This window comes from Columba livia, chromosome 5 (assembly GCF_036013475.1).
Source record: "Columba livia isolate bColLiv1 breed racing homer chromosome 5, bColLiv1.pat.W.v2, whole genome shotgun sequence".
NCBI lineage: Eukaryota > Metazoa > Chordata > Aves > Columbiformes > Columbidae > Columba > Columba livia.
Genome location: NC_088606.1, coordinates 62,208,213 through 62,232,348, shown reverse-complemented (window position 1 = coordinate 62,232,348; position 24,136 = coordinate 62,208,213). Strand labels below are relative to the sequence as shown.

The following is a 24,136-nucleotide window of genomic DNA, read 5'->3' as shown; positions in this document are numbered from 1 at the left end:
ATATTTCCTCAACTCCAGTCATGCTGTTCAGACATTCTCAAGTTTAGGGAGAAAGTGCAAAGTGTTTGTAAGGAATAGGTGAGAAAATTCATCCTGTAAGATACAATCAGATTGCTGCCTGAGTGTGCAGGAAACAGCATCAACCTCCCCAAAACCACCGGAACACATAAAGAAAGACGTAAAAGTGGAAGCATCAGAGGCAAGAGAGAGGAATAAACTGGAGAAGGGAGTTCAATTAAGGTGGTAAACAATCTATAAACATATCCTGTAAAACTGGAAAGCCAAAGCAAAACACTTCATGTCTTTCAGCTCCATCTATGTCATATGGCTCCTTCACTGCTACAATTCTCCTGTAATTTGCTCTATATTCACCAGTTCTCCAAAAGATTTTTCTGTCTATTACTTTTGTTCATTCTTCAGTATTGCAGACCGTTTTCTTTACTCTTGAGTCATTCTTTCGGCACTGCTCTCAGCTCTTTTCAATTACTGGAGTCTTTGTTCAACTATTTTAAAGGAGCTCAGGGACCTCATAAAAATAACTTTTAAAATCAATCTTTCTCTTGTGAATTAGCATTGCAAACATTCATTTATTCTTTCACACATTCTAATCAAGAATTTCCTAAGCATGTTCCAATTTTTTTGCCTAAATTAAAAAGTTGATCTTTGAAGCTCCTCAACATACTGTTTTTCACTGCTTCAAATGTGAGCTTAAAGCATGCAAAACTGAGCTCACCTCAACTTTTACTGTTATCGAGAAAAAGCCTCATTCACTTTTAGAGCATTTTAAGAATGACAATTCAACACTACCACTCTGGAGTGTTGTAGCCCACAAACGTGAGCCTCAGAACATTCTTGTGAATTTGAGAGGCTTTGCTGAGCTGCTAGGATTCTTTTAGAAACACCTTTGATCCATAAAACTGGAGGAAAGCAAAGCAGCCCTCGGAACAGAATTTTCAAACATTACATACCAACACGGTAATTCTTCATTTTAAATAACCCATAGTGATATTAAGAGTATTGGAAGCTGCCCAGACACGAGCTGCCAGTGTCCCTAAAAGTCATAATTAGGCTGATTGCTCAGGAAAATGATGGAAGTGATAAACTTGCCAATTAGCAGTCATTCAGACACAAATACCTAGCGAAGAACGACTGTTTCACCAACTGCTGGAGTATGGCAGCACTGGAACTTCAACAAGCAGGAAAAAGTGCTGGTCTGGCTTAGTTTGCAAAAAACAACTCGCCAAATGGCATGAAAAGGCACAGAAGGGAAGTAGTAAGACTTCACCATTTCTTGACAACATCCAACCCCACATGGACCAGACGTCAACAGCAACTTCTCACTGTGGGAAATAACTGATGTAGCTCAGCAGTGCTTGCAATATTAACATAAAGTGTGTATAACTGATGCAGTCCATCAGCTACAGTTTATGAAACAATATTTCTTACTGTAAATGCAAAGAGCATCATATTAAAACCCACTGCCAAAAGGTAACATAGTTTCATTTAAGAAATCATATGTCTTTCCATTTAGCCTGTACTGCCTAAACCAGACCCACCGATAATTTAAGGCGGGTGCATCACCTTCCTCCCCAAAACAAACTCCTAAAAGCAAGTTCTTAAGCCAATCAAGAACCACCTAATATTATTTTGAATTGTCTCGTGTGTTACCCTCTCTTTTTAATTCACACACATTTCAGAGCAGAGGTTACATCGGTGGCTGACCGCAGTGAATCGCTCTTCTATCACGCACACACATTTCTTCCACAGTACACAACCAAGATGATGAAGGGAGTGGAGCACCTCTCTTATGAGGAAAGGCTGAGGGAGCTGGGGATCTTTAGTTTGGAGAAGAGGAGACTAAGGGGGGACCTCATTAATGTTTATAAATATATAAAGGGTGAGTGCCGTGAGGATGGAGCCAGGCTCTTCTCGGTGGCCAACAATGATAGGACAAGGGGTAATGGGATCAAGCTGGAACACAAGAGGTTCCACTTAAATTTGAGAAGAAACCTCTTCTCAGTGAGGGTGACAGACACTGGAACAGGCTGCCCAGGGGGTTGTGGAGTCTCCTTCTCTGGAGACATTCAAAACCCGCCTGGACATGTTCCTGTGCGACCTCACCTGGGCGTTCCTGCTCCAGCAGGGGGATTGGACTGGATGATCTTTTGAGGTCCCTTCCAAACCCAAACATACTGTGATACTGTGTGATACTGTGAAAAAGCACTTTGCAGTAAATTCACAACAGTTTCTGAATTTCTTGCTTCTGGGGTCACTCTTCCTGGCGCTTCCAGCTCCCACCACCTACTTCCCCACGCTTTTCCTCAATGAGTGAAGAGCTCAGCGTGAACGGGCTCCTGAAGATTGACAGCAGGGGAACGAACAACAGCAAACCCTGTAGCAAAGGGCTGCACTTTACCCAGTAGATCGTCATCAATATTTGCTGTTCTACACGTGGGCAAAAAATAAAGCATATGTATTCCTATTGCATTGCATATCTGGATAAAGAGATGCAGAGTAAAGTGATGGAAGGCAAACTAGAGCCCACATTTCCTAACATCCATAAATTCATGTTTATGCACAGAGTTTGCTTGTTCTGAAGTGTTATGATAGAGACTAAAATAATTCACCTCTGTGACGCATGGAAATACACAAATATCATAGAAAAAATATTTTTCAAATGTTGTGTACATTATAAACAAATCCAACATCCAGCATTAAGTATTACAGCAGCACTTCCATTAAAAGAAGAAATTTTCCATAGAGGCAAAGAAGCAGCAGCCACAGTTCTGACTCATTTACTGACTTACAATAAACTATTTGTCGCTATATCTATCAATTTGTCATTATATCTATCCATCTGTCATTACTCTAGCAATTAGGATAGTAACTAAACACTTGAGCTACTAAATCAAAACATAAACTGGATTCACAAGCTTGATTACCAGAAGGCATTTGCCAGTAGGAAAAATGGAGCATAGAGATTTTCTTTAATCAACCAGAACTTTTTTCCCCCAATTCCTATCCTCAACAATCTTTAATCACAGGTTCCATTTACGCCATTTACATTTTCTGTAACTAAGTCTCATTCTAAAATATATACTTTCTGAATCTCTATTCATAGGAAAATGAGTATCTAAGCCATAGCATGCGATATATAATTTTAAATAATGTAGTGGCAAATGCTGGCTCAGGACGACCAGTCGCTCCTGCCATTTAGTGACATCAAAAACACAGAAAACAGTGTCAACACCTGTTATTTTTATTGGCTTTCTACTTCAAAACAGTAATTCTTTTATCTTTCTTTTCTTTTGCAACTTATTTAAAAATTGCCATACTTATAACTAATAAGTGATAAACATCAATATAAACCGCTGTATCACTCTGAACAGAATCACACAGTTTGCAGCACTGGGCAAAATAACTCAGTAAATTTAGAAACTATCCATAATAATAATGAAGTACATATTTAAGCCATCTTGCATCATCAGTTCCCAAGCAGAGCACATTAGTGAGTGATGGCACTGCTCAGAATGTACTAAAGCTCGATATTGCTTTTCATAATTAGAATTATTTCAGCAGTCGTTTTAGGCTGAGTATTTAAGACAGAAAATTAAAAATATTGCAACAATCCAAATCCCAAAACCTCGTGGGGTTTTTTCCTCAGTTCTCAGGGAAGTAATTTTGCTTGTGTATCTGTGTTTCTGTGCAGGCCTCTCAGGAAGGGCATCACAGCAAGAGAACCAGAACAAACACCTGACTAGGAACAGAAGTAGAAAGAGGCTCTCTAGCTAAAAGCCTTTAGCAAGATACTGAGTTCATTCTTATATTGCCATCATTTTCCAAATCAGATTGCAGCTATTCGTTTTAGATAGCATTTTACAATTGCTCTTGAGTCTATTTATAGCCTTTGACTACTCGGTTTGCTATGCAGTTAAGTAAAAGACACCTGAAAAAGATTAGTAATGACATTGTCACCGGTTTACTGTAAAAGAAACTTCATATACCCAATGTAATTTCTTCTCTGCTAAAATTATACTTCCATGGTTAGTTACTTAGTTTTCTTATTAGGTCACATATATTTAAGAACACTGATATTCTACTAGTTCATCACTGTTCAAGGCTTTGTATAAGAAAAAATCATAACATACATAAATGTCTCTCCATGATCACCTCTTGTCTGCCCAAGGGCAATTTAGTCAAAAATGAATGCTGATACAGACTGAAAAATGAGCAACCCCCAAGAAATAGGGGTTGTTGTAACCGAGAATGAGTTTGGATTAGGAAGAGAACATTCTAGCTACAGGAAAAGGGACAACTCCTCATCTGGAGTGTCCTTCACGCAGTCTGAGCTTTCCTCCCTCGGAGGAAAAGGCCTGGCAGTTACGTACTCGAGTCCTTTCAGGACAAATCGTTCTCACATTTCTGGGAGAGCTTTAGCACTCATGACTCTTTGGGGTCCATGAAACTTGAAAGTAGCTCCATGGCCTCTTCAGTGAGAAGACGTAATATACACTATTCTTTACGTAATAACAAGAGAGAGATTACGAAAGGAACCTCCTGGGTATTATCAAGGTAGATTATAATCTAAATCATTAATTATTTTATCATAATTTGAGTACAGTTGCATTTAATATTTGATGCTGATGACGGCCAGTCCACCAAGAGGTTTTCAGTGAACTACAGCATACAAAACAGCGATAAATATCAGTGTCTCAAAACTAAGGCTGTATATGATCAAATCACTTGCTTCTAGGGGACACAGCTTTAAAACAAACTCTGTGTTTATAAAAGAAATAGGAAATTTTCCCAAGAACTTAGCAAGAGCAGAAGGAATTAGCAAGCAAGATGAGAAACTCTGTGGTAAATTTAATTACAGCATTAAAAGTCAGTATTTTCTCCAATTAATACAATACCTCCTTCGTATATGCTGAAAATATAAAATATTACCGAGTATATAAATCTCTAAACAGAAATAACTGTGGGTGGTTTGGAACAGTAAATGCTGTATACATACAAGTACAGCATTCAGCAAGCGTTTGTCAATAGTTGTCATTAAGCAGGTTCCCTGCACTCCAGTACACTGCATACGTGCCTGCATAATTATGGCTTGTTTGTGTGACATCTGGTGGGGAAAAAACATCACGTTTGATATGAAAAATACAGAAATATTTTGAGAAAACAAAAATTGTCAGTGGAACAGGATAGTTGTGTCCTTTTTCTGACAAGTAGCCTCACGTCAATAAAATCCAGTCATCCTAAAATAACAACTATATCATTTCTCCAGAACAGAAAATAAGTAGGTATGCAATTAAACACTGTTTCCTAAGAGTTGTAAAATTCTGTTTCCTTCAGCTCCTTTTGTCTACAGAAAATACAAAACTCAGTTAATATCAAACGAATGCCAGTGCTTGCTATTAAGTAAATCAATTGATCATTTAAAGATCTGACCGAACAGCCCAAAGCTTTCATTGCTTAGAGGCATCTTATACACACATATTCCTAATAAACCTGGTTGTTCAATGTACTGTACACATTATGCCTAAGAGTAATGTCTGTAAAGCACGCAGTAATAAAAGTTACAAGTCCTTCTCCTCTATTCTCAGTTTCATTATATTAGAATTAGAGTACCCAACCTTGTTGTCTGCAACAGCCTCAACATTAAGAAAACAAAAAGTGAATCCAAACAAAAATTAATATTAATCTAATGGATGGGGGAATGTTGTATTGGACTCTAAAAAATGCCTCTGTTCTTTGCTTATCTTATATTAAGAAAAACGTGAAGCAAACAAATGTCCTTTCACGTTTTGGTTCACAAAACAAACAAACAAATAAAATAAGAAAAAAAATCACAAAAAACCACCATCCACAACAAAAATACCTACAACATCAAACTACCCTAAAGACCCACTCTTCCACATAGCTGTTCTTTTTCATTTTAATTCCACCCCTTTAAGAAAATAAATGAAAAAGCTTCAAGAAAAGTATGCCACAAATCCACAAATGTTATGTTAATTTACAAAAGCTGATGAACAAGTGTAGAAAAAATATCTCTCTAGCACAATGTATTGGCATTCAAAGGGATTTGCGTTATCTTAGGAGAGGAAATAGTAGAGATACATTTCATAGTGATCCACACAAACATCCCTCCCTTGTATGCCGAGCCAGGCTGCCCCAGCTCCTGAGCAAATTAGTTCAGAACTGGCTCCAGTACCTGAGCATGTTCTGTATGAGCTCTGCCACGTTAACATACTCACAATCCCACTTCTGTCTTCTGCGTTGCTGACCTACTCCCTCTCCCAAAAACAAAGGCTACTTCTATACAGCCAGTGCTATAAACAGAGATGAAGCCAAGCTCCTAAGCTCAGTTTCCTACACATCCCTGGTTCTGATTTTTCAGGATCTGGTTCTGCAAAATGCTGCAGATTTTTGTATCTTCATAAACAGGGTCTTAATCCTGCAGAATTTAATGTCCTGCTTGATGCCTACTTCTACATACGAATGTATACATATGTATATATATTTACAAGATAATCTATATAGTTAAACAATTTTTTAGGGTTTTTTTTTTTAGTTGTGGTTTTTGTTTCAGTTTTGGGGTAATGTTTAGCATGGAGAGCCTGCTTGCCTGTATGGGGTGGGAACAATACAATTTTGAACGCGTTTCTATCATAAGTATTTATTTGCGTAATAATATGTAGTAAAACAGAAACATGAGCCACCTTAACTGATTTCAGGCAAGACTCCGATCTGTAGATCTCGCAGGAAAAGAGAGAGGTGCCTGCACTTTCACAAAGAACAAAGCAAAGCTTTTTCACAATGTGAAACACCATGGGTTATTGCAGAAGCAAAGTCATTAATACTGGGGTTTAAACGCACTTCTCTCAAGTGTCTGAAGCTCATTATCAATGTGAAAAACAAGTGTCTGTTACTAGCTGTATCAGCTCAAGGAATCTATCCTCAGCATTGCACAGTGTGTGAGCAGACAGCACACAGGCCTGGAGCAACGCAACAGCTCGTTTTTCTGTTTGAGCTGAGCAGCTGCTTCTGCTGGAGCAGCAAGGATCACCTGGCATCACCAGGCAGCTCTTCCAGTTCACTAAAGTAGGACTTTACTGCAGCCCTTTCTTCTTCTACGGACTGGGTACCACTGACATATTATTCAAACCACTATGGCCCAACATGCAGCTATGCAACGTAAACTGCCTATTTATAAAAATGAATTCCAAGTGGGAAAAAGCTTTTAATCCTTTATAATGTAAAATACCAGGCATTAGAAATAGGAAGGTTCAAGATATAACAAGTCAAAAGCTGGAAAGGATATAATAATGAATCTACCTTTGGGGGCAGCTGTAAACTTTTATAATTGACATAACATTCTTAACAGCAGCTCCTGAAAAACAGTAACAAAAAACCCTTAACTTTGCTCATAGTATGTAGAATTTGCAAAGTTTTCTGTCATTCTGGACTTAGTTCCTGAATCTGTTTGGACTCATTTACCCCAAACAGCTACATAAATGACATGCTCATCACAGAAAAAGGATCCAGAGAACGTTCACAGCACTGTACCAAACACTGGGTGTTCAGGGAAAGCCGAGAGGTTGCAGATGGCCATGATTCAAGAAGTCCCTTCCCAAGAAGAAGAGGAAGATGAAGGCAGGCATTGCAATACATTGCTGCCTTTTGATTAAGGCTTTTAATCTACATGGTTTGGAATGGATATTCTCCTTCCCTTTCATATTTCCATAGCTTATAATTGCTCCTCCCTGGGACTGCCGGTGGGCTAGGGAGGTGATGAGGGTGGCTGAAGGCTCTGTGAGAAAGACGTGGAGTTTTGCTTTGTGATCCTCAGAACATAACCCTTGGTGTTTGGTCTGAGAGGGACTTTGGAATTCTCCAGCACTTTTATGTCTGCACGTGGGGATAGTCTCATGAAAACTCTTCTGTCAGAACACTCTGCCTCTCAAATACGTGTGGTTTCTCATCTGTGTGCGTAAGTATTGGCAAAACCACTCTGACTTTCTTTGAAAATATGACATTCCGGGTCATATGACTCCTTTTTAACCAGTCATATTCTACATTGACAACTTATGTACAAGCCACATGGGTGACCTCCCACCCTTGGCAAACAGAGTAAGTAAAGAACACAACCCCAGCATGTTTTTCATTAATATATCAGGCTACAGAATTATTTTTTTCTCCTATTTATAAAACACTAAGAAAAACTGGATTTAGGGTAAAAAATGCTCATTTTTAGACATCTTCTCAAGTATTTCAACCATTATCACAAAATGACTGTACCAGAGATACCTTATAATACACACAAGACAAAAATTTCTAGATAGTTCAAATGGCTGAGCATGTTTGCCTAATACCAACATCTGCTACAGTTCCAACAGTGACACCAGCTACCAAAAGCACAGCAAAAATCTAATAATCTCGGTCAAAAGATTTAAAAGTGCTACACATGACTCTTTAACAGCTTTCTAGATGTCAATCCAAATTAGATCATCATTAATTCTTTCCCAGCTTCCCAGTAATAAATGAGAGCATCTTCAGGACACATCCATTCAACAGCTGAAAACCAGCTTTGCCTTTGAAGACTTTCTGGCCTATCAGCACAAGTAAGCTGCCTATAAAATTCAAGCAGCAGCACAGCATTGGTGTCAGCAAAGCTTGCAATATAATGCTGAAGAAATAAGACCTAGGGACGCTTACAAGCCAAAAATCACAGAATAGTTTGGGTTGGAAGGGACCTCTAAAGGCCATCTAGTTCAACCCCCCTGCAGCGAACAGGGACATCTTCAACTAGATCAGGTTAATAAAGAGCAGCAGAAAGCTCAACAATTTCCCAGTGTTTAAAGCCCTGAAAAACAGTTTCAAGTTTTGATTGAACAATACAAACCTTGAGCCACAACTGCATCTTACCGGAGCAGACCTAGACCTAATAAATAAGGTTACCAGGAAATGCAAAGTTTTTGTCAGGGCCCAGAATGCTCTAATAGGCCTTAAGAGCCCTCAATAGCCTCACCTGGTGCCCCCCACCCACACCTCCTGCCTGTGTGGCCAGGAGTCCCATTTAAACTTGGCCTGTGCTGCAGGACTGAGCCTGGGCTGCCCTTGAGTGCCCCCACTGGCTGTGCCCTGTTGGGTGGGACAGACCCCAGCTGGTGAGGTCCCAGCCCCGATGGTGGTGCAATCGTCCCCAGGTCCTGGCTCCCCAGCCCCAAGGAAGGCGCCAGCCCTTGCTGCTCCCTAACCCTTCTTTTACCACCTCAAATTGTCATTCACGTGCGTTTTCAGTGTTAGCCCAAAATCAAGAGAAGCTTTTCAGGCATAGAACCGAGGTCGAAAGGATTAGGAGTATTTCTTCAGACAATCTAAGATGCCCGACTATTAAGCAAAGCTTTCAAACCACGCATATTGTTTCATGTGCTAGTACAACCAAGATGATGCTTGAAAACATTGTGGATTCTCTGGCTACCTCTGTTAGGTATAGTGCAAAGCTACAAAAAAACACAGAAATCAAAAAGGCTGAAATATAACTTTTTCTTTCCTACCAAAGAAACAAAATCAGTCAAGCCATCAGGGTAGAAATTCTCAAAAACAGTGGTCTGACTCTCTTTACACTCCATTTCATTTAAGCATTGAGTTGTCCAGTACTACCAATCAACTCTGGAAATATTTTCTTGTAATATAGGTCAAAGAGCAACAAAATAGAAACATTTCTACTTACTAGTGTCTTTTCACATTTTCCGCATATTTCAAAGCTGGGAAAAATGCTAATCCTCCATTAAGTTATGAGTAACAAAAAATATTTTACTAGCCAGAGAAAACATTTCTGCCTCCTAACCTGCTGAATCATCACACCACTTATTAGAGCAGATGTTCACAAATTAAATGGCACCAAAATAGCAATATTTTTCTAGAAGATACTCAGAAGCATTAAATCTCACTGTTCCTCTCTTTTACTGAAATCCTTATAGCATCTTTGTCTTAATTTTGTGATCCTTAAGTCCTAATAGCAACAGTGCTTATAAGTAATTAACAGAAATAAACGTATACAGAACTAAATCCTGAAGTAGAAATTGCTATACGATACCTCTACTATACTCTCTGTAGTAGGACGAGATTCTTGCTAGAATCATGTTTATCTGAGCTTGTCATTTGGCACACAGTAAAATATGATGATGGCCTTTAAACATGCAACCACAAATCTTTTCTACCTCTTCCCTGTGATGAAGCCCTATTTTCCTTAATATGTTTATCTACAGCAAACATTTAAGAAAGACTTTAACAGAAAAGCTACTATTCCTTAGCCTCCTTTAACCTGAGAAATATGCGAGATTTCTGCTTTATAACAATGCCTTGCCATTTTGAATGCAAAGAGGGATCATCCTCCTTCATGCTTGAGACTTAAATGAATTAATTCAGGGTGAATTGGGGACACCTTGAAAGTACAAGCCCGTTAATGAAACAGGACTTATTTACCCTGAAATGTACAGTCTGTGGAATGTACAAGTTGTTGCAATACAAACATATCTTACTGTACTTGGGCAGAAAAACAAAAGGTACCTTTATTTCATATCAACGGTCCTTTGCGGTTTTCTGTATTCAGGCTCCACTGTTCAACAAGAAACTGTCACTGCACGACACCCTGAATTCATTACAAAGCTGTACTGATAGGGAGACAACAAAAGGCAGAAATTAAAGTTCATTCATATAGCGGATGAAGCACGTCAAGGACAGATATCATGGGCTCTGACCGAAAACAAACCTTCACTGATCTATATGGAACAGAAATGAGAAACATGGTTGAATCTACAGCGGAGGTCAAGTCTGTACCCCAGTGTACCAAGCAGGCCTTGTCCTCCGATTGTTCAAGGCCAAAGAGAAAAGGGAATGCTCTTTCCCCATATACATGGTTGGATATCTCTCCAAAGAATATCATGGAGAGTTGCTCACCTAGCAATGAAGATAAACATGCAGTGAAGTGCTCTGGAACATCCCTCCTCTATGGCATAAGTCTGCATCAAATCCTATCAATATAAACACCAACAAGGAAAAGCAATTGTCTTCTCAGTTGTCATGTTCTGCAACAGCAGGTAAAGCACTGTCTGCTATTGACACAAGAAATTCTACATGACTTCAGCGCAAGAGCATTGGACTCAAAGCCAGCATACTTAAATTCAAAATACAGGAGCGGTACTGAATATATTTCATTGGATTTTCTGAATTGAAAGCTATCATTAACGTCCAAGATGATAAATTCAAAGTCAGTGTATGTTCTCCCACTGAAAAGGCATGTATAAGAAGTGTTAGGTCTAAATAAATAAAAAAAAACCCTTTGCTTATTCTGACTGCTAAGAAGAGAAAAAAGTATCTAGCTAAAATTAAAGATGCTTCTGACATACCTCACTGAATCTATCCATCCCCCTCCCTCCTCTCAACAAAAATGCCCCAGGAACATTTGAACAAGAGATTAAAAACAAAGAGAGACCTAAATCTATCTTGAATATGTGCTGTCACTTCCTACACTCTTTAGGGAATAACTGTAACACTTGGAAAACCTGCTCCACCAGAGTCTTCCTTTAGATCCTGAGGAAATCACTTGGTCCCAGATGCCAGAGTCATTTTGCAACCTAATTCCTAATGAAATGAATGGAATTTGGGTGTCTAAAAGCATATTTTGTGAGTGTGGACCTAAGTCCCTCTGTAGTTGAGGAACAAGCAGACTGGAGCCTTTGAGACCTCCCTGTCAAAAACGTTTCCACGGTATCAGATCAACTTTAAAAACTGTTTTGCACTCTGAAAGGATAGTTGTGGTAGGAGCATGGATTTACCAGACAAGCTAAACACTCCACAGGACCCTCTCCCGCCCAGTGTGATGAGCATCTTCCCAGCAGCATGAAGCAGGAGCAGCCGCTGACCCAAGATGCAGCTGCTGCTGCCCCTGAGATCACAGGGCACCTGGAAGCCACCCCTCCTGCAACTGCACATCTGGTCAACAAATTTTCCCCCAGTTTGTTTTCAATGGTAATACCACAAATGCACAAGTGAAGGAAAAAAATTTACTTACCTACTTTCCCTCAATTAGAATATTTTACCAGATTTTGACATGTACTTTATCTTTTTTCCTTCTTATATACTTATGTATTTATTTTCCAAAGGACTTGTTGCAGAAAAAGGTCTCAAAGTACATTACAATCTTACAGAAAAGGATTAAAAATAAAAACTAATTTAACGATTGCAGTACATAATGCCTTAATGAGTTCTCCTTCAGAATTAACATCATCAGAGTTCTGAATACCCGGAAAACATGGTAGCAATACGTAAAGTTTTATGTTTGTACGTGGTTGCTGGTACAAAACATTTATGCGCTTTAACCCAAAACTGATTTGTCAATTGTTTTTCCACATTAGATGATCTCTGTTAAAATGAAGGAATGTTGTTTTTTTTTTTAATTGCCAATTTTTCTACATGCATTTGTTTCAAACAGAGCCGCAAATATGATAAATCTATAAACTAGATATTATTCACTGCAAAATCAGGAGAGTTTGATAATTCAGCTATAGCAACAGGAAAACGCATATTTTCTCCCATGTCTACAGATAATACAGACTGTCATTTAAGTTTATTTAATGATAAGAAAAATATGTTACTTATATGTTGGATGTTATAGATTTATTTTCTCAAAAAACCAAAAAAAATCTTCATTTTTATTTGTTACTGTCTCACATCACTTAAAAAAAATAGGCCTGTATTTATAATGGGACACAATGACAGTAAGAAATAAGGAACCAGTAAGAAACTGTCAGAGGAAGGTAGTGAGATAGCCTAAAGCACCATTAATAGTTCATATTTAATTTGAGGACTACCAATAAAGTGTAAAGCTTATGCTAAAAATTCACACTCGGAATTAGTTTTACGAGTCCGGGATCACCAGAAAGACACGTTTCATTTTTCAGTGCTGTGCAAGAAAGACTTTCCACAAACTAGTCACACATGGAATAGACTTTCTGATATTTTGCTGGTTTTTCATAGTACATTTATCCTACATTTATCCAAATATGAAGATGAAGTATTTCATATTCTTGGATAGCTTAGCACTATTTTTCACATCCCTAGCCAAATGACTTTCAACACCTGAAACTGTACTTGACAGGAACCTTCCATGTCAGGAGTTACAAAATACTGATCCCTCATTCAAGGTTATGGCCTCGTCCCGAACTCTGCACATCAGTATTATGCAAAATAATTTCCACATTCCAAAGCTATTTGAATAGTTTTACTGTCTGAAAACACACTCAAATCCCTTTTTTTAATGACCATGAGAAGTCCATAATGCCTTTAAGTATTCCCAAACACTCTTGTCATGAATCAGATGTAATCATGATGGCAGTGGGTTTTTTAACTCCCTTGATCTCCCAAACCTATTTTGCATTACACTATCATCACAGAAACGTGCTCTAAACAACAAATCATGGAAGCAGAAGAATTTCCCCTCAAATTTAAACAAAAAAAATTATACTTTCCATCAAATGAAATTGGCCTCTTGTTGAATCATTCCGAGGGAAGCTGAACTGAACACTAAAAAACTTCACTAAGAACATCCTAAGAGCATGAAACAACACTTCTTTTTATGTAAGTTTCAGCATCCAGGCTGAAATTTTTAAGGAATCAATGTAATATCGGGAAACTCCACAACTATAATAAAGAAAAAAAAATTATGGAACTTCCAAGTCAGGCATTAAATCCAATACTTCAGCTGCCAAAACTCTCTCCTTATGAGTTTGGCCTTGGCACTAAAAATTACTATAAAAACACTTGGGAATTTCTTTAAATAAATACCAGTACACAGTTAAGTATCAGCCTATATTCGAAATCTGATTTGATGCTGCTGTGATTCCATGAATTCTAATGGAACTCCTCCAATTTTTTTCACCACTGCAAGTGAACCTGAAATATCAAAATATCTCATTTTGCATTATTTTTAGCTGAAATGTATGTCAATGTGAAAGCATCTGAACTACATTAGCAGAACTAAAATGATCCCTAGTGTAACTCCATTCATGTCAGTTACACCAAGAATGCATTTCACCATTATAATTTAAGATGTAAAATGCCCAAGTGATGATAAAATTATTTTCCTGAGAGTTGCCAGTGCCCGGTAACAGTGGGAAAGCTCTGAGAGAAGCAGCAGTAGTAACTTGGAGCCATAGCAGCTCAAATACAGGGTTTCTCTGGCACACTTCAACTGAGAATGGTCTGCCAAACTGATAGCACAATCTGGCATTAACCTATAATAGTTCTTATTTCTAATGACAAAAATACACGTTTATTCACTGCAGGAGGTACATCTTAGGATACATCCCTGCGGTACTGCAGTACGTAGTGCTGACACACCCAGAACATTGCTTTGCCAACTGCTATGACGTCCTACAGCAAGACCTTTTCCTTCGGAGGGTAAGGTACTGCTATGAGCACAGCACAATGTGGACATCGCTACGCTTGTTTCAAATTAAAAGGTTGTGTACTGGTAGCAGAATAGCTGAACAACTTGCTGGGGAAGCTGGGTAACCACTTAGGCAGTCAACTCATGCTGAGCTCCATGACCACAGCGTGAACATATTCTAAGAGTCATTCAAAGAGTTTTCTTCCTTATTTGCATTAAAGATCTAAAATTCCACCTTACCTTTCAACAGGTCAATACTGCAAACATGTACTACTTATTTTCTAAGTTCTGCATTTACCTAGTTAGTATTTCTTTTACTTCTACATTCTTGCTGTGGTCCCTGGTATTATACAGAACAAGCTAGTTTAGAAGAGAACCCTTGTCTTTACATCATTAACTACTAGCCGTTAAAGGAACAGTTTCAGTCATGGAATTTTGCCGTTTTTTACAGAATGTTCATTCTTACTGCTGATATTGCCCCTGCAGAAAAGAAGTATTTAGTACATTTAACTCAAGTAAGCTACAACAAAATGCAATTCTCAATTTTGGCAAATGCCTATGTAGAAAATTACTGAGTTGTTTCATTCAAAACAGTCGGAATTAGTATCCCCACACTAAAAAGGAGCTTTGTTTAATGCTTCACATCAAAAATATACTGAAGCCTGCTCTATGATTTTAAATCAGGAATCAGACATTTAAAGGCAAGTTTTGAACCAGGGCTCAGCACAACGCAGTCTTTTGTGTGTGTGTTGGGTTTTATTAGTTCTTCTGCAATGCAAAAGACGACAAGCAGAGAAACTTTTCCAAGAGGTGATTCACAGAAAATCCATGAAGGCAAAAATCAACCATTAGACAAAAAACTATGTCTGTAGCTCTGTTCAGTACCACTGGATGCTGCATACAGCAAACAATGCTTTTATCGTTGATTTTCAGCTCCAGAACTAGAAGTCAGTCACTAACTATTCCTCATCGCCCCACAAAAACCCTCTGGTCAGCTTTAAATGAATATTGCAAGACTACTGTAACTCGGTAGTGTCAGTAGGTCCCTTTTCCTCTCATAATGGCCTGGACTAGTCCTTAAAGTGCGTATGCCAATTTGGTTCAAGTTTTATAATCTGGAATGTTCCACAGTGCTGCTTCAAAAACAGATCTGGTTTAATTGTGCCTTCCCTAGGTAATTTTAAGTCTGAAAAAATGCCTGTTCTGAATCTATTATTTATGTTATATGCAGCAATATATTACCTATTTCATTCTGGAGTCTGGAATGTACTGTAGGCCAGATAATCTTCACCTACCTTAACCTCCTAGGAAGGGCAATGGAAGCTTTTGACACACAATAAAATGCAGCTAGCCTAAGAATCAGTGAAAAGAAAGCCGGAATGTTTTCTCAAGGACCACATAGGACCCAACATGTTCATTTTTGAATCCCAGAATGCCTATTTTGGATCTTAAATGTTGCTTCAAATACACATGGGTGAAAGCTGTAATTAAGGGAAAACGCTGCACCAATAATAGCATGTTAAAAGTTAGCAATTCTCAGTTGTCGTACTGTAACAACTGAGTATCTTATTACTTCTACATTCTCCTCCCATACATTGAATTTCTTCAACACTGACAAAGTGCATGTACTAATCATTGACTCCGAATGTTAAATCAACCAGGAAAAAGATATAAATTAGGTTGGTATTTCTTGAGGGCATCAGTAGAAAACACTGATTTCAAGTAATTTTGATTATAAAATTTTACTTCACAATCCTTTTCCAGATCACAGATATTCATAATTAAAAAGAGTATGGAATTAATGTAATGTCAGCTGTTTAGCCATCAGCGTCACAAAGAAAAAAGAAACAATAAAATATGATGCAGAACTCTCTCTTCCAATGATTGTCATTGAACTATTACATTAGTAAACATTCACAGTATGAAGTCTCTTTCAATATATCTCCAGCATATAAAGTAGTGCAAAAAAGCTTTCCAGTCATTTTGCCTTTGCAGTCAGACCAGGTTAAATGATTCTCTTACTTCATTTCTTTCATTATTAGACAACAAATGCTGCAATGCCTCCAAAGAGAGTTATAAAAATAAACAATTTCTGGAGGTTCAGCAGCCTTTTCAAAGTAAATTTCCAGTTAAAAACAAGCGTTCTAGAGTTCAAGAAAAAAATTTAGATCTATCTTCTGTAGAATATCTTTTTACAATAAATTTACCATTTGAAAAACAATGACTATGGTATCCAATGATTTATGGTAGCTGCTATTAAAGCACTGATAAATAGATAAATGACTACCAAACTTCATTGCTTCTTACATAGTAAATACCTCTGAATGCCAACTTTTACCACAGAGTTGTTATTAGTGATGTCGACAGTTCATGCACCCACTTTAAAACTGACTTGGTTTTAACAAATTTTCAGCCTCATGTGCAAACACTTGCATTCTAATAAAAATATAAGGTCTGAAATTACATCAGATCTTGCAATCCCTTCCTCAAGTTATACCACTTACTTGATATGTAATACAAGTTTAGCAATGCTTTTTATTTGTGTTTGACCATTAAATGGCATACTACTGTATGCTGTAGACTCTTGTTTGCATATTTCATTCTTTTCACTGCACTCTTTAATGCATAAATATATTTGGAAACGTTTGAAATTACACATCAGTTTCCACAGAATTTGAATTCACACAGTTTTTCTTCTCTGACTCACTGCTATTCCCTGTGTCCTGACTTTTTTTCTCCTTTACACAAAGAGATTCTTTAACTCCTTCTTCCATCTCCAAATATTCTGATTTATCCTCTGTGGACGAAGATGACGAGCTTCTAAATTTCTTCAGTAAATTTGTTGGGAGGTAAGGGCAACTGACTGCATTTTGCATCAGTTGCGTTTGTTCTTCATTCTCAGTCTCTCTGTGGTAGAAATAGTTAAAATTGGAGACAATCACTGGCACTGGTAAAGCAATGGTTAACACTCCCGCAATGGCACACAGGGACCCAACTATTTTTCCACCCACAGTTATGGGTTTCATATCCCCATAACCAACTGTAGTCATGGTCACTACAGCCCACCAAAAGGCATCTGGGATGCTTTGAAAATGGGTGGCAGGTTCATCAGCTTCTGCGAAGTAAACAGCACTGGAAAACAAAATGACTCCAATAAAAAGAAAAAAGATGAGGAGGCCAAGTTCCCTCATGCTGGCCCTCAGCGTGTGACCCAGAATCTGCAAACCCTTGGAGTGTCTGGAGAGCTTGAAGATGCGAAACACCCTGACGAGACGGATGATCCTCAGGATGGCAAAAGACATGGCCTGTTGACCATTACTGCCCTGCTCCTGCGCCAAGTCAGTGCCCAGAGTAATGAAGTAAGGCAAGATGGAGACAATGTCTATGATGTTCATGATGTTCTTGAAGAAGTGTGCTTTGCTTGGACATGCAAAGCAGCGCACTGTAAACTCAAAGGAGAACCAAATGATGCATACTGTCTCTACAATGAAAAAAGGGTCATTGAAGATGGTGTGCTCCCCTGCGTCCAGGTGAAGTGACTCATTGGAAAGCCCCTTCCCTAAGCTCAGGGGCATGATGAATTCTTTGTCATCTCTGAACTCTGGCAAAGTCTCCAGACAAAAGATGACGATGGAGATCAAGATGACCAAGACAGAGACAATGGCAATGCCTCTGGCTGGACTGGAGCTCTCCGGGTACTCGAACAGCAGCCAAACTTGCCTCTTAAATTCATTCTCCGGCAAAGCTTTGTCCTCTTCCTCTTTGACAAACCCTTCATCCTCCCTAAACTTGAGCATGGCCTCCTCCCCAAGTTGGTAGAATTTCACCTCCTCAGTGAAGATGTCAAAGGGTACATTGACTGGCCTCTTCAGCCGACCACCACTCTGGTAGTAGTACAGGATGGCATCAAAGCTGGGCCGGTTCCTATCAAAGAAGTATTCGTTCCTGAGAGGGTCAAAGTATCTCCCTCGCTTTGCTGGATCACCCAACAACGTCTCCGGGAACTGAGCTAATGTCTTCAGTTGCGTCTCAAACCGCAGTCCTGATACATTGATTACCACACGCTCACAACACTCGTACTCACTGTAGCGAACAGAGCTGTAACCCCCAGGGCCTCCACCATCATCAGGTGGCTGGTCCGAGTACGAAAACTCATCCTCCCCATAGTCATCACTGTAGTAGAGCTTTCCTTCTTCCTCATCATCTTCATCCTCCTCTTCATCCTCCTCTTCCTCCTCACTCACGTCCTTCAGTATTCTCTCTTCAGAACCACTGAGAGGCAGCAGCTCAGAACAGGGGAAGGAGGCCCCGCACTCCCTGCTTCCCAAGTGGTGGCTCCTCTTTTTCCCTTTCTTCCGCCGCTTACCGCTCTGGCGGTGGGGCATGCTGCTGCGCGACGTGCTCCCGCCATGAGAGGAGGACACACCTCGACTCTGCTCCTGATGGTAGTGGTGATATGGTCCACCTCCACCTGTTGCCCCACCTTCCACTGCTGCTGTTGCTGCCGCTACAGCCGCGGCTGCTGCGGCTCTCGACTGTGCCAGCCGCTCCCGCTCTCGAGCCCGAACTTGGACCGCGTAACCATAGGGCATGTGGCTGTTGCACCCAGAGCTGTCTGCGCTCACCATTGCAACCTCCATTTTGCAACTTTTTTTTAATTGCTTAACGCAAAAAGGTTTTGTTTTATTTACAGTGTAATTTTCACTATAGAAAGTTCAAAGCCATTTGCATTTGGAGGACAGTCCCTTGGACTCAGAGCAGGGCAACATAGTTGTGACACTTAATCCATGTTTAGGAAAACCACAGATCTGCATTTTCTTATTGTCCAGAACATTTGACACCAGTTACTGTTTTGCTAACAAGAAAAGATGAAACTCTCAAATTGAACCAGGGAACAGCTGAGGCCTCGTTCTTTCATCCACCAAGCCCATTTATTTTCATTTATCTCCTGTGGCTATCACAGATCCGATCAGCATCATGACTACCTTGCAGGCTACAAAGACTGCATTCATGAGGAAAAAAATATGCAAATCAAAGGGTACCTGCTCTCCACAGATGGTTTTTAGTTCATCATTGCAACCAAATGCAAATAGTCTCTTCCCTTATAATTTGATCCTGGTAATGCTTTGGCCTAAGACTTATTATTCTTTAATATCGTTACTTGGGGAGTTGAAGTTAATTCCAGCCACCACTTTATTTACACAGTGAGGAGGTCTTTGCAAATCCTTTCTTCAGCCTGTCAACAATGTCTCAAACCTGGGAGCAGCACCCAGGGCGTCAGCAGCAGTGGTAAGAGGAGGAGGAGGAGGAGGAGATGAAGACTGAGAAACTGGCTCTGAGGTCCCCATAGGACATAGGGGAGTGGATGGGTCACCCTTTGGTTATGGTCATGCAGAAGAAGCACTTAACCTGAGGCACATGCACAAACACACAAAAATAAACAGAACAAAAAGGGAAAAGATTGGATTGTTTTCCTAAAAGGTCACACTGATCAAATGAAACTGTGTCATCTATTACCACGGTATATCAAATCTTCCCCTGCCCACGCTATTCACACTTCTACATTACACACACACCCACATCACATGCACAGAGATTTTGAACGACTCTGTGGGTAAGGATGTGGGTGGGTATGTCACACATATATAGACAGAGATACAAAATTCCCACCCATGTAAGCACTTGTATCCATACACAAACACATGCATGCTTCTGAAACACCAACACATATAAACACTAATGAAAATACTGCAATACACAGTGCATTCAGATCTTTCAGTATATACGTAATAGATACCTACATATGTCTACACAAAACATTTAAGAATAAATGTAGCTACACAAAAAGCATTTGCTATATTTGTAGAAACACATAAATGCAAGAATGTTAGATTTTAATCTGTAATTGAATTGCGTTTCAGTCTCACCAAATTTAATTTGGAGGCACATACAATGCTCACTCAAGTGAAAACCTGTGATATGGTACGTCAAGAAAACACAACTGCAGGTGCACTGAAGCAACATCTACATGCAAGCACACACACAAAAACACACCCCCGCTTTGAAACAGAAGACTCATTTATAGCTATATCTGTTAACATACAATAGAAGGTGAATATGAACTATTAAATAATCCTATTTTTTAAAATCATACCTACGTGTAAAGAAAAATATCTTTAAAACGCTATTATACTTACTGTTCCTAGGCAGAGAAATAGCAATGCTGTTCTTGCTAGTGTAAGGATCTGGTGACAGCAGTCCTGAGGAGGGGGCTGTGCCAGCTGATCCACATTTGCAGGTGTGGATGGTCACTCAGCACCACAGGTTGACGAGTTATTTTCCTCCCTTCTTCCCGGGTGCAACAAGAGCTCCAAGAGTGAGGCAGCGAGGCAGCTCAAGCCGGGGGCACTCGGCACAGCCACTGCTGCTTGCCCAGGCATTTGCAAAAAGGCAACAAGCAAGAGTCTTGTTCCAAAAGGAAAACAAAAAAAAATGAAGGCGGTATGTTTGTGTGTGTGTGAGACAGAATGAATGGGAAAGCGCGGTCACTAGTCTTTCCAAGCCCACCTTTTGCAGGAGATTTGTAAATCAACGTTAAGTAATCCGTGTACTAAACCCGTTTCCACTGCTGGCAGGACGGGTGTCGCTTCTTGCAGTTTCTCCCCCCCGGACACGTCCAGACGGCAGCGGCTCAGCCAGCATCTGCCCGCATCATCCACTTGTTGTGCCGATTTTTGGTAACGCTTATTGAAAAAAAAAAATAATGATTAAAAAAAAAAATAAAAATCAACAAACCCCACCAAGAGGAGCTCGCAGCTCTGGAATACGAGGCTTTAATGGCCTGACGTTTTAAAGCCCTGGCTGGCGCCCGAGCCGCAGGCGCTCCCGCCCCGAGCCCTGTTGCTGGCGGAGCCGCGCCCGCCCCTGCGCGCCGCCGACCGCCAGGAGACGCCGCCGGGGCCGCGGCCGCTCCGCGCCCCCCCTGCCCGGCTCCCCCCAGCCCAGCTCCCCGGCGGCCTCTGGCGGCCGCTGCCCCGCACTGCGCCCCTGCTCCCCCCCACCGCCTCGATCCGTCCCTATTAACGCGCTAATTACCGAAATGAACAGCCCGACGCGTAATTACGCACAGGCTGGCCAGCGAGGCTGTGCGCTCAAAGCGATGCTGCAAGCCCCGGCTTCCTGCTTTCGTGGAGTTTCTTTTCACACCTTGTCGAGGTGGCTCAGGGAATTTCAAAACTAGGTGCAGATCAAGTTTGCCAGAAAGAGGAAAAAGCTGCCCCCACCTCCACGCTGCTGCTTCGCTTGCCCCAGACCGGTGGGCGGATTGGACTAGATGATCTTTCGAGGTCCCTTCCAATCCTTAACATTCTGTGATTCTGTGAACAGTGCAAGCAATCCAGAAAATAACACCCTCTGTTCCTGGCCAGCACAGCCAGGCTGTCAGCTGCACAGGTCTAGCGAATGAAGCCAAATTAACTTCTACTCCTAATCGCATACCTACATGGAAAAGTAGGGCTTAGTTCATGAATAGGATACCGTTGCACACTGGGTAGATGAGACCTAAAATAATAGAGTTTTAACACTTCTGCCAAAGATGTCATGTCTCTGCTCCTTCTGCCTGCTGTGTGTAACAGAAGCAGAGCTATTACTGCTGCACCTAGAAAACCCAAACTGTGACCCATTCCAGTCTCTGTAAGTGAGCACCATGAACTAGCTTGGCTATATTCGACATCACATCTGCAATTCTACCATCTCAATAAGAACTAAGTGTAGGCATCCCTATTCAACCTGGAAAAAGGAGGATTTTGGTGCTTTAGAGCCCTTGCAGATAGGATCGTAGCAAGGACAAATGGAGAGTACCATGCATTCCAGATGCTTTGCCTCAAGGTGTTTACAACTGGAGGCAAATTCAACTTGTGCAGCAAGTGGGTCAGGCATTTTTTTTTTCCATTGCCTAGGTCCACTCCTCCTCCACAGTGCAGACAAACTGAGAGAGCCTGGTGAGTATTCCCCTTCATATCCCTAGAAGCACAACCCCAATAATCCACGTCACCTCTGTCTCCAATGCCCACATCAGTGCTCATTCTCTTAAATCCCATTAATTTCGGTAGGTAACATATGACTATATAAGGGAGAACAAAGGATTAACCAAATAAACACACTGAAAGCCAGGCATCAAATCAGTTCACAATGATCTTGCCAAAATTACCGTGAAATGTATAAACGGCAGCTATATTTAACCAATTTTTCAATCACAATCCTTCAAGTTCCACAGTCAATACAAAGTAAAAGACACATAGAAATTCCTAATGTCAACCTAAATGCCATTAAAACACAAAGTGGTGTCATCACAAGAGCAGTCCAAAATTCTGATGTTCCACAAATTCACTTTCAATACCAAACTCCAGATTCTTCTGCAACTTGGCACAAGAGCATACCAAAGACAGAGATCAAACCCCTCTCAACATTTAGTCACAAGGACATATATAATGCTATAAAATTAGAAGAGATATCATAGGTATATATATTTTTTTTAATTATTAGAAACACCCAGACATTCCTACTTCAGTAAAACTCAATTCTAGGGGCATTTTCCAGAATTCAGTCACTTCTTTCTCTAGGAAGTGTTGTGTTGCTTTTCATCAGCAGGACATGAAACCTACTTTAATTCCTTTTAAAAAAAAAATTAAAAATGTTTATGTAGTTTTTACCTTTCTTCCAGAGTTTCAGATGCATTTTCTTGTCATTGTCTCATGCGACTGTTAAACTGAAAAGTTCCATGGATATCTGAATACAAAGCCAGACAAGTTGAAACAGACCAATGGCTTTAGTATGCCCTTTTGATCATTATTATTCTTTTTTAGTAGCTAAAGCATGTTCTTGAGGAAAGATAAATTGTGATGTATGGGGGGATATACACACAACACTGATAATGAGAGAAGCAGGCTAGCTTTTTTTGTACCTTTTAAAATCCATTCTAAAGTGAAAGGGATCACGTAACAACATGCAATTCAATTTAACTCAGAGGTCTTATTTGTTCCTATTTTTAACTGATGTAAAAGCAAAAAACAAGATTTAAGCATTTACAGATGAATACTGCAACTCATTTCATTCAGCTTTGTATTTTCACAGTGTTTGAGGAGCAATTTTTGTTTGAAAGGTATTACATTCCCTCTGCTCCTTCATATTCATCAGGGATACTATTATTGGTAGAACAAAGAGATCACACATACATGTCATTATCTTTGCTGTACTGTATAAAGAATATTATAGCGTAGTAAAGGATCTGTAAGGTGTGCTAACATAAAGATGCGTTCTGGTTTACAGTGATGTAGAGGAGAGAGATGCATCATTATTGCATATCCATGTATCCAGTGCCAGTAAAAATACACAACAATTTAATACATTTTCACGCAAAGGGAACATGAGATATAAAAAGCCTAACATGTTGCTCTGCCCAACATGAATTTATGCTACCCCCCAATTGCTGCCATCCACACTGGCAGAGCCTGGCCTCAGTCCAACACTAATCTTCCTTCTGTAATCAAGAGTTCTGTGCAGCAAATAAGGCCGCACTACAGCTCAGTACTTACGGCACTTCTAAACTACGAATTATGTTATTTCCCTTTCGGTCTTATCTTTTTATTCTTCCGCTCCATCCCATGCTTGCTTCACTATTACTTC

The 24,136-nt window shown here is 40.0% G+C and overlaps 1 protein-coding gene across 2 annotated transcripts; it reads right to left on the bottom strand.

Moving 5' to 3' along the window:
• Positions 1–4,846: 4,846 nt before the first annotated feature.
• Positions 4,847–21,431, bottom strand: KCNA4 (potassium voltage-gated channel subfamily A member 4). Of its 2 annotated transcripts, XM_065062979.1 has the most exons (2): positions 20,650–21,431; positions 4,847–19,861 (listed from the first exon to the last, which is right to left on the bottom strand). In XM_065062979.1, the coding sequence occupies exon 2, from the start codon at positions 19,090–19,092 to the stop codon at positions 17,104–17,106; it is 1,989 nt and encodes a 662-aa protein (XP_064919051.1). In that variant the 5' UTR covers positions 19,093–19,861; positions 20,650–21,431; the 3' UTR covers positions 4,847–17,103.
• Positions 21,432–24,136: the final 2,705 nt, after the last annotated feature.